The sequence below is a fragment of the Scomber japonicus genome, chromosome 21 (assembly GCF_027409825.1).
Source record: "Scomber japonicus isolate fScoJap1 chromosome 21, fScoJap1.pri, whole genome shotgun sequence".
Lineage (NCBI taxonomy): Eukaryota > Metazoa > Chordata > Actinopteri > Scombriformes > Scombridae > Scomber > Scomber japonicus.
Genome location: NC_070598.1, coordinates 26,971,749 through 26,984,163, shown reverse-complemented (window position 1 = coordinate 26,984,163; position 12,415 = coordinate 26,971,749). Strand labels below are relative to the sequence as shown.

At 38.4% G+C, this 12,415-nt stretch overlaps 1 protein-coding gene across 1 annotated transcript in view; it reads left to right on the top strand.

Moving 5' to 3' along the window:
* Window positions 1–12,415, top strand: part of cubn (cubilin (intrinsic factor-cobalamin receptor)) — a 148,828-nt gene that overhangs the window by 95,311 nt on the left and 41,102 nt on the right. Inside the window, exons 48-49 of the mRNA XM_053342033.1 lie at window positions 1,214–1,398; window positions 1,809–1,980. Of these exons, the coding sequence (XP_053198008.1) occupies window positions 1,214–1,398; window positions 1,809–1,980 (357 nt within the window). The remainder of the gene's footprint in view (window positions 1–1,213; window positions 1,399–1,808; window positions 1,981–12,415) is intronic.

The following is a 12,415-nucleotide window of genomic DNA, read 5'->3' as shown; positions in this document are numbered from 1 at the left end:
CATCTACCTGTAGTACCCTGACTTTTCCTAAATATGTGTATATTTTTATTTTAACATTGATATTTTATGAAAATTATAAAACATAAAGGAGGTCTAAGTATTTTTTTTGTAACTTTTTATTTATAGGAGTTATTCAGGTTGTTAATACAGAACTAGAAAATGCAAAAGAAAAGATAAATATCAGACACAGAAAGAGAAAAACAAAGCAAAAAGAAAACACAAATAAAAGAGAGGTCCAGGGGTGGTCTTACTAGTTTTTCAGCATCATTTTGAGACAGAATGTGCCTGATTTTTGTAATATTACATAGATGAAAAAGGGTTCGTTTTTTTTCTTTTTTATTGGGGGAAAAAATACTACATATAATGTAACAACACCTACAAAACCAATACCAATGATAGATGCAAGAATTCATATAACATTATTTCCCAAACCCCAAAATAGTGAATAATAGGGGGGATAGTGTTATAGCATAATTGTTATTTTGGTGTTTGGGCTTTTGGGCCATATAGACATATATATGCTTGCCTGTCCATACATGTCCATATGGGATGGAATGGTTGCACAGGCATAGAGAGGGGCATGAAAAGGTGGAGTGGGAGATGGTTTTGATGGAATGTAGTCAGGGTCTCAGTTGGAGAGGGCCAAAATGGTCAGTCAATTTGGAAAATGATGTCCAAGAGGAGCTAGGGTCATGAGTGATATCTGGGGTGACAGGCAATGTAATTTCCATTGATATGTGGTCCAAAAAAGCAGTCCTTGAAATTTGTTTTATGTAAGAATTGAAGGACAGATCCTGATCAAATATAACTCCTTTGTAATCTGTGAGGGCTTGTATGCCTTGCCACATGTGCTGTGGGCCAGTGCTGTAGCAAAAGTGATCCTCAATCTGGAGTTTGTGCTCATGTTTGGCTGACCATCACCTTCTTCAGACTGGCCCTGGTTGTGCTGTGCTTTCAGGATGTTTTTCTGTTTCTAATGTCAGACAAAGAAGCAAGTAGCATTTGTTTAAAGTTCAAAATGACTACATTCTAACCATCAGTCAATGTAAGCTGCTGGCTGCTGATCAAATCTATGTTCTATAACTACCATAATAACTGCATGTATGACACATCAATATGATTTGAACGTTACTTGTTTGTTTAAATATAATTACAATTTTATATATATACTTTTTTTTTTTTTAATATACATATGTATGATTTTCTTCTGCAGCATGTGGAGGAGAACTGAATGCTCCCTCTGGAACCATCTCCTCTCCCAATTATCCCAACTTATATCCGCACAGCAGGGTATGCCGCTGGGAGCTTGTGGTATCACCAGGTCGCCGGGTTACTCTCACCATCAATGATCTACGGCTGGAAGGATCTGGTACTTCCTGTGCATTTGACTTTGTTGACGTGAGTCCTTCTCTAACAGTATTTTTGTACCATTACCATACCTTGAAAATATTTGTATCATGTACCATTGACCAAAATATTGTAAGGTATACCAAAGACTGTTTTAAAGGGATTTAAAAACTGACAAACATATGAGGCTAAATTTCAGTGATATCCTTACCATATTGGGTATTTCATAGTTTCTTACTCTATTATAACTGTTTGTGATCACTGTTTAACTTGTCACGACATGTTATGTTTCTTTACAGTCTTGTAAAACTCCATGTAAGCCCACACTGAACATATCATTATTATATTTAAATTATTATACCTGGATTTAAAGCAAAACTTTAACAGATCCCAGGAATGTTGCTGCCTTGCTACACACTGTATGCCTTTGTGTCTCCATGAAAAAACTCTGGGTCATCTAGGTACTGAACGGTTTGGCAGTCGATGCACCCCTCTTGCAGCGATTCTGTGGTACAGTACCAGCAGGCACCCAGGTGCACTCTTCTGGCAATACCATGACCGTTGTGTTCCGCACTGATGCTTCAGTGTCCAATGGTGGCTTCATGGCTTCTTACACCTCGAACGACCCTGCAGGTTAGATGCTCCCCTGCACAAAAAAGTTATCTGTGTTGGTGTTGAGTGTTGTTATCTGTGATGGTATACAATCAGGATATAGATATCCTGCAAATTCCCATCATGAATGTTTCTCATTTCATTTATTTGTTTTTTTACCATCACCATCTTATCTGGTCCATTGCTGTTCAGTTACATGAGTTACTATTGAGAACTTTACAGTATTTAATATTGAAAGACTGCTTGGAGTTTTACTATTTATTAAACCAGCCCAGAATTAGGTTTTGAAAGTAAAATTTCCTTGGCCTGTTCAGTTCACATGAAACCCTTGCCTCCCTGCTAATGTGTTCATCCATGTATCTCTTCATCCATGGCAGGAGGAAATCGAATCACCCACACTGATTGTTTTTTTAACTTCTGAATGATGAACTTTTTTTTTTTTTCGTCATTTAAATTTGTATTGAATTTTTTGTCTACGCTTACAATGATAGCGTAGACAATATGAGACATAGTATGTAGGGGTGTGACAAGATCTCGTGTGACGAAAATGCGTCGATATTTCTCGTCCAAATGAATTTTGTCTCGCAAAGCTACAATTAAGGGGCTCACGTCATGTCTTCTTTTTTTTTTTGTAGTCAACTTTTTTATTTATTTATATAGCTTGCAACATTACAATAATTACATCCATGTTATTAATAATATTCAACATTAATATCACAAATGTATACACTACACATACCTACAGAACCCACCCCTCTCTCCTCCCTCCCGTATCCCCCCCCCCCCCTTACGGAGCACACAGTAGATAGTAAAAATTTTATAGTATAAAAATAAAATAAAAAGTCGAATAGGCCAAAGTGATGATCAGGAATACAAACTGGACATACAGAGTTACCATAGATGAGAGTCTCAAAAGTCATGATAGTAGTTTTTTAACATCCTCTGCGGCTTTTCCCACATTCCTCCATTATTCTTAGCTTAGCATTATTAATCCGAGCTGATGACCACTCCACGTAGAACACCCCGAGAAGCACTTGTAGCCAATGTTTTATTGATAACTGGTGCGGGGGAAGCCACCTCATAACAATGATTTTCTTCGCTGCAGTCATGCCACCCAACCAGATTTTACGTTCTATCTCAACGATCTTAAACCTGGAGTCATCATTTCAGAGAAGAAGTGCAGGTTCCAGTGGGAAATTCCTCCGTACCAGGTCGGACACCCTATCCACAACTTTAACCCAAAATCTATGTACATCTGGACACTCCCATAAGACATGCATCAATGTACCCATAATGCCTTGATTACAGAATGTACAGTAGGGATTGGGCGCTAAACCCAACAGATGTCTTTTACGTGATGTTAAATAAGTCCTGTGGCAGATTTTGTAATGGATTAACTGGTGATTTGGGTTTTTAGAAGACCCAAATACATTTTTCCACACCACCTCCCAATCAATGGTCTCTGTTCCTAGAGGTATATCTGCCTCCCATGATCTATAACCGGGTAATTCTGTAGGGGTGTATGAAATGAGATTGTTATAAATAAAGGAGACTGTTTTCTTTCGGGGCACCCTTTCCATGAGAGATACTATAGGGTGTGTCCTCAATTCAGACCCCCAGGGAACCCTAAGTGAATTAAGTGCTGACCTTACCCTAAAGTAGAGGAACTGTGAATTTCTTGGGATACCAAAATTAGATCAGGAAAATCTAAAATTGAGTTTTGACCTGAGATATCTCCCAATGTCCAGATGCCATGTTGAGTCCACAGTTGTGAAATTAATGGCTCACCACCCGTCAATAGATTGGTATTATGCCAAATAGGGGAGTGTTCGTGCCATTTTGATTTGAAATCCACGTTTCTCTAGATTCATCATAGTGTGTATTGTATATGATACTATTGGTCCAAATTCTGAATAACACTTCTTATGTTTGAGTCCAGAGAAAGCCCTGCTGGGGTTGGTAATGGGAGCATAGAGCAAATAAAGTTTATACGTGGAAGAATATTCATTTTGATTGTAGCTACGTGGGCAGGCATTGACGAAGGGAGTGCCATCCATCTCACAAGGTCGTTCTCAACTTTCTTCAAAATAGATGAATAATTATTTCTTGCTATAGCCTGGATACAGGGACTGATTTCTACACCTAAATACACCGCCTTTCGCACCACCGGTATGCGGGATTGCATATTCAATTCATTCAGATCTGTATTCAACAGCAGCAAAATCAACTTGGAGTAGTTGGTCTTGTAGCCAGACAGTGTACCAAAGAGTATGATTTTCAGTACATTTGGGACGGACCGTCGTAAATCAGAGAGGTAAACAAGTGTATCATCAGCATACATAGAAATGGAATGTGATGTAGATCCTATTTTAATTGGAGCAACTAATGTGCTTTGCCGTATGTATTGGGCTAATGGTTCAAGTGACAAATTAAAGATGGAGGGAGATGCCGGGCACCCCTGTCTAGAACCGCGACATATACTGAAAAGATCGGAAAGGTAATACTTTTTGAATTTTCCCAGTACATTCCACAAATATCTCCATTCCAAGTGATCGAATGCCTTTTCCGCATCGAGAAATAGGAGTCCACCGGGTGAGCCTTATTCTATAGCTGAATTAATAGTATTGTTGTAGCAAAATATTAATAAGTTTCTTGTTGTTCAAAAAATGTTGAAGTTCAAAAAATCAAGTCAAATCAGGAATCACCAGGAGACGTCCAGCTGAATGCAGTTAGAGTTATATTGTCGACAGCAAAACCCGGAATCACAATACACAGACAGAATCTATGCATAAATGAGATTAAAAAAAATTTTTATACTGTCAATATTGCTGACCCTTGCAAAAAGATTCAGCCCCCCCCCCCTGTTTGGTGTACGTTTAACCAATCAGCTTTCTTCCAAAACACATGATCTCATTCCCCTGGCACCAGTTCCTAAGATGCCCCAAAACATGGCTTCTTCGCTGCTGTATTCACTCCATGGTTTGCAGGTGCATCAGCTCCTAAGGAGCCTTTTGGCTTTCGTCATTCTCGGCCTTGAGTTTTTGTTTTTTTCCTCGCCTGTGTAACCTGATACTTCTCCACAGCTGCTGTTCAGCTTGTTCAGCAGAGCTGACACAGGTCATTTCAAGTTCAATATTGCCCAGTTACTTTTCTTACTGCATTCTTTTTCGATAATAATAATAATAATAATAATAATAATAATAATAGTGCAGATTATATTTAATCACATATATTGTGGTTTTCATGCTTATTCAATCATAGAGTACTTATTCACTTAGTAGTTGCAGAATCACATATACTTCTTTGTTTTACATAATGCCTTCAGATTTGATCATCTTTAGCATACAATGGTCAACAATCAAGTACCCTTTTAACAGATACAACATTGTTAATTATTTGTAATTATCACCTAAATTTTACACTACAGTATCGAGCCAAATTGGTCCTACAATATTCCATAATTCTAAATATAGCTCAGCCGGGATCCCATCAATCCCTGGGGAGCGCCACCTATTGGTTAATTTAACAGCTGTATGTAGTTCATCTAATGTTATAGGGACATCTAGGTCCTTAGATTCGTCGTTAGATAGCATAGGTAAATTCAGATTGTCAAAGAATGAATCAAATAAGTCCTGTGAAAATCGGTCCTCTGAGTAATATAGATTCTCAAAAAATGACATAAACATATTATTAATGTCAGCTGTTTTGGTGACCAGTCCCTTCACCGGATAGTTTATAGATGGAATATTAAATTGGTTTTCTTGCTGTTTAAATGTTAATGCAAGGTGACAGCTTGGTTTACTGCTATCAGTATAATATGTATGTTTGGTGATATGCATCATAAATTCAACCCGTTGCCTCAGTATATTATCTAGTTCCGCCCTCACAGACCTAAGCTTTGCTTCCACCTCATTACTATAGTTGTCCTTAAGCTCTCTCTCCAAATTACTGCAAGACTGTTCCAATTGGGTAATCTTTTGCATTCTACTCTTTTTAAGATATGATGAGAAACCAATCGCATTGTGCCGCAGAAAGCCTTTGATTGCTGACCATATTATTGCTTTATCTGAAACTGAATCTTTGTTAATATTAATAAATTCTTCTAGTCTAAGTTTAACTTGTGCAAAGTACTTTTCGTTTCTCAGAAGGGTTGTATTAAACCTCCAACTGGACGTATTACCTTTCAAAAAATCAAAATTAAATGAAGTTATTATTGCATTATGGTCAGAGATATTACGAGGATGGGTAGGGAGGAGGAGGATAAAGCTTGTGCATGCGTAATGGATGGATTAGACCTATCTGAATTACAATTAAAAAAATCTATTCATATCCAATCCTACAATAAGTGAGTAGTGAGAGAGACTCAGCTCTTTGGTCAACCAAGGGAAATGAGATGGGTCGAAGGGCGTGGGGGCGTAAATACTAGCAAAGGCTATTTTTTTCCCCTGAATAGAAACCCACAGTAAGCCAATCTCCCTGAACTGTTGGAACTCTCAATTACCAGATTTATTTTACATTTCATTAAGATCATAACCCCTTTGGTCTTAGAACCATCCCCCGAGGATGCCACTATTTTGTAGTGTTTGTTCTGCATACGTCGAACATCGACCGGTTTCAAATGTGTCTCGGATAGGAGAGCCACATCAACATTTTTCCTTCTCAGGAATTTTAAGACTTTTGTTCACTTAAATGGTGAATTTAACCCTCTAATATTAAAGGATAGTATATTGTAGTTAGTCGTCTTGATAACCTCTAATCAAAATGTACTGTAATCCTGATGTGAAATGAAAAATAAAAGATCTCTGTGTGAACGCCCACTCCCCCATCCCCCCCGCCCCCCTGTGATAAACACTTAATTGCCTTGTAACTATCCTTAAGGTATCTACTCTCCCTGGGAGAGCTCTCTGAGCATTAATTCTTAACATATAACGCCAAAAACAATATGAACCATGGAAATATAATAAGAACATCATGATATAAACATACACCTAGAAAAGAAAGAAGAAAAGAACGGGAATAGATCAATATAATGACATTAAAATTAAGTTGGCGGTGGGATTTCTCATACCCCTGATATTACCAATAATCATATTGATTTTGCCCCCTTCTCCTTAAGTCTTGATTATTCAGCCAGTTCAATATGAGGGTACAACAATGTCCCAACAACTGCCGAACAGAGACCAACTAAAGATTATCTAAGGCATTTATAAGAAATAATTGGTCACAGTGTAAAAATATCAATTCAACCTATAACATCCAGTAAGCCACGGAGTGAAAAATAATGATATTAAAGATAAGTGGCCAATAATATATTAAACCAGAATACTGTTGTCCATTAGGATACCTCTTCAGAATAACGAGTACGGTAAAAATCAAATAAAAACACATTGGCAGGGAGCATTCCAGTTAATGAACACTTTTTACATTGGTTGTAGATAAATTAGTTCTGAGATAGGGGCAAGTGCAAAGTCCCCATGAAATGAAATAAAATAAAATAAAATAAAATAAACTTCAGGCATTAAAAAATAAAATAAAATAAATAAATAAACTGTAATGAACTAAGAATAGCCAATGTTAATTAAAACCTAATTATACCTGTGCATTAAGGTGCCATACCTGTAGATAAGTCAGTTCAAAGAACAAGGCTCCAAGGGCACTTACAGTGTTCGGTTAACATATGGATGCCATGAAAGCGGGATGAAGCTGGTAACTGGACGTGACATCCATGCTGTGTGTAGTCTGTTGGGTGAAAGTCTATCCAAGGTGACCCCTGTTGTTGATAAGACAGTCCCTGCCGTTAGGAGTCATACCAGGCCGCCTCCCGTCCCGTTCGCCAACTCAGCCCTGCGTATTTGAGCCGAAGTGTTGATGGTAAAAAGTCTCAGCAGCCTCGGCAGAGCCGAATGAGTGCTGAGATCCCACAAGCGTTGCAGGGTATCGTAGGCCGAACTTAATCCCCTCATAAAGCTGTGATTTTACCCTCTTGTAGGCGCTGCGCTTGGCCACCAGACGAGCGCTCAGATCCGGGAAAATAAGGATTTTCTTGCCCCTGTAAAAGAGCTGGCGCTTCTTTATTGCCAGTTGAAGGACACGCTCTCTCTCCTGAAAGCGGTGGAAGCAGAGAATGAATGGCCGTGGGTGAGTGTTAAGGCTCGGTTTAGGCATCAGCGCTCTGTGGCATCTTTCCAGCTCCGGGGGTTTGGAGAGGGTTTCATCATCCAGCACCTTGACCAAAAGTTCATACATGAACTTCAGTGGACATTGTCCCCGTTCACTGTCCTCCACGACCCTGAGGACCCTGAGGTTCAAGCGCCTCTGCCTATTTCCATACCCGTCCAACATGTCCCTTAAACCGTTGTTTTCCTTCGTGAGGTCCCGCATGGTAGACTTCAGCTCCGCCGTGGAGTTTTCCAACGTGGAAATTCGGTCACTGTGGTCTGTGAGTGTGTCCTCCACTTAGTTAAAACACACTTTGTATGACTCAACTTCTAGTGTTGTCTGAATCCGCGAAAGTGATGTCTTGATTAGGTTTGTCACTTCTTCCGTGATGTTAATCTGGTTCTTTTCAAGTTCAGTCACCAACATGGCTAGCAATAGCTGCTCTGTCACATTATGAAATTATAACACAATTTATATGTTGTTCTACTTGTGTATTTATGTGATACAGGATTTGTGCAATTTACCTTTATTTTTGCGTTTTTATATTTATTTAATTTATATTTATATATTAGAATTGTTTCTACTCTTTACGATTTACTTTTGAGTATTTGTGATTGTGTCTAACATTTGTATTTATGGTTGTTATATCCATAAAAAACAAAATTATCCATCTATAAAATATCTATATGGGGAAACCTTTTACAGTGCTGCATACTGCATATGATAATTATATATTTAGAAAGTAGAACTGAAGTGTTTCATTACAAGATGATTAATTAAAACATTTCAATTCAATTTCCATTTTGTGAATTTCAAATAAAAGAACAGTCATGTATTTCCTCATTGAAGTTTTCTTAAAAATAGAGTTAAAATCTTGTCTCGTCTCGATCTTGTGAACCCAATATCGTGTCTCGTCTTGTCTCGTGAGCTGAGTGTATCGTCACACCCCTAATAGTATGTTGAAATAGAGAATACAAAATCATCAAAATAAAAACACGAACAAGTCTGACTCACATGTATGGAAAAGTAATTCAGTTCATAATAAAGGAAGGGGGTGTACTGTTTTCAGTCACTGGTACTGCGAACTGAATTTTCATCAGCCTTTGTAAAGGTCTAAAAGAGCTCCCAAGGGGCAGTCCCATCGTCCTTGTTCCTTTTCAGTCTGTTGAGCATAGACTCATAAGATGCAGTCTCCACCATTGTATTTGTCCAGTCCTTCAAGTCCGGTGATACAGCAGTTTACCAATGTCTTAAAATAATTCTTGAGGTTGTGACCAGACCTACCATGATAACAGAAAATATTCTTTTTGATACATTTAGTACCTTTGATCTATCTCCTAATAAACATTCCTCAGGGGTCAGGGGGATCACTACACCTGACCAATAACTCCAATGGGTTGAATAAGTTCAACCCATTCTGGGTTGAAATTGTGAACATTCCCAAATACAGTGCAGTAAAGTTCCCAACTCTGTCTTACATTTCCAACATAAATTATTATTCATCACTTTCATTCTATACAGTCTTGTTGGTATATGGTAATACCTGTGTATAATTTTATATTGTGTGAACTTCCCTCTTGTTTCTTTTATATATTTTCCATAATTTGCCAGGATATCTGACCATTTCTCCTGAGTAAAGTTTGTTTTTTCAGTTTCTTTACCAGAATTCACCTCTCATGTGAAAGAAAATGTCTATTTATAAAACTGTGAAGCTGTACAATGTTCATGTGGCATGTTCATAAATTTGTAAATATTTAATTAAATTTAGTGTACAGTTCAGATTAAATTTGTATGTTAGAGACATAGTTAGGGGCATTTAGATACTTTCAGACTCTGGCTTTTATCGGACACTGCAATAAGTAGATATACATTGCACACACACACACGCACACAAACACACACACACATATACACACTCACAAACACATACACACACTCACACATGTACACACACACTCATAAACACACACACTCACACATACACACACATACTCTCTCTCTCTCTCTCTCTCTCTCTCTCTCTCTCTCTCTCTCTCTCTCTCTCTCTCTCCCTCTGTCTGTGTGTAGACATTTCGACTGAGCAACTGAAATTAACACTTTGATGAGTCAAACAGGAGAGGTACTTACGTATTTCCAGTGAAACCTGTAGATATTTGTAGGTCATGCTCTTGTAATTCGTGTTTGATCTAGACTTTGACAGCAATGTCAGTGAAATAGTTGACACTTGAACTAGAAACAGAAAACTGAGGTACCTTTTCCTTATCAGGTATCATGAATCATTACAAGTTTTCTCCATTAGGTGGCACATTAAGACCACAAATGAATCTAGATGACTGCAGACTACAAGTGAGCCAGCTGCACACACACACACACACACACACACACACGTGTGCAGTCGTTGCCATGGTAGTTAACGACTGGAGAGCATGAGAACAGAGCATGGAGATTCAGGATTGAATGGGAGAGGAATAGGGTGCACATGTGGGTCCACAGATCAAAAAGTATAAAACATAGCCAGACCAAATTACACACATGTATAGATGAGACTTGTGGCTACATTTTGACTTTGTTTGAATGGAATCTGTAGCTGAAAGTACGCAGGAATAATGTATTTTGAAAAGCCTGAAAAATCGTCGAAAATGATAATAATAATGTCCGTTTTTGTCTCGTTTGGTCCAGAATAACGTCAAAGCCGCATAAAATGCGACCAGACCTGCGACTGTTCAGATTGTAGCCGCATTCAAAAAAATCTGATATCTATCCGATTCAGAACCACATTTGAAAGTGGCATGAATCGGATTTGGAAATGTCAGATTCAGTGCGACTTGTGCTGTTCACATTGTCAGAAACAAAGCAGATATGGGTCACATTTGAGCGAACAAATTGGATTCAGGTCACTTTTAACTGCGGTGTGAACGTAGCCTTAGAGGCGTTCAGGGTGGGACCCTGATCATGTGTGAGAAATTTGGTACAGATTTGACAATGTATGTAGGCATTATAAGAATGAGAACACATTCACAATCACTTTGTGATTCTTACAATGTCTGTTATCTACAGCTGTTTATACTGTAGAACTGATATGTTCCTGCCTCTGAGATGCTGCACAGAGTGCAGTGCCATTACGCACAGCCAATCACTGTTTATTAAATCAGCTGATGACACCAGGCTGCTGCAGTATAACCTCTACACTCATCAGGGTGTTGAGTTATAACTCCATATTCTTCCTTTTTATGATTTAAATATCTGTTTGCAGTTCATCAGCCAACTTTCTTTTCAGCAAAAGTAACTCATGTTTTATTTTTGAAACACATGCACACTTTTGACAAATGCAATAATAGTCTTATGTATGATTAGATCAGTGGTTCCCAAATGGTGTGCTGCGGCACCGTGAGACAACCCCAGGTGTGCCGTGGGATTTATTGACAGCTGCTAATTACATAACTACTATGTGCACATTTATGAATAAATGTTAAATGTAATAGGGCCTAAGTCAATACTTTGTGCTGTTTTGTGTTTAGTAGGCTATCATTAGGCTACAGATGAAAATGCTACAAATAAAATTAAACACTCACTACTTTCAAAATAACCAATTTTCACCGTTTGCGCGGAACCCGGGTGGTGGGAATCATTACAGTGTGACACATCAAAGGCCCGATCAATCCAACAGCAACATCAAAGGCCCGATTAATCCAACAACAACATAAACACAAAAACAATCAAGAAAAAAACAGATATATGAGCGGCAAAATGGATTGTTTTCTAGTAAGGAGATAAGATTCGGGGGTTCATGGGCAAGCTTACCCTGTGGCAGGAGGCTTTGAAACAAGGCTCCATGGACATGTTTCTACTGGGTTAGGGTTAGGGTCTCAGAGCTTTCTGTTGCTAAGTCAGCGGCTAGCTCGGCGGCTAACTTGGTGGCTAGCTCGTCAGCTAACTGGCTAACTGTAGACTGTAGTAGTGTGCACTGAATGTATTTATAACTCTACAGCAGCAGGGGTGGATTTATGCCCATCTATTTATGCCCATCTATTTATGCCGATTTTCAGACTAAATCCACTAAATCCTGAACACAGAAATCTTGAAACACAGTTTGTGAAGCCTAGCTCCACAATTCAAATCTAAATGGTTGAAATGCTTTTTACACCCTTTTTAGAAATACATTTAGGCCTATTCCACCTATTTAATAGATATTTGCCCCCCCCACCCCTCCCTATTTTTTTCATCACAACCCAGACAATGGTTTAATTCTGCTGTTTTACAGTGTTTTTAATTGTTTTTTTAAAACTCCTTTCTCTGC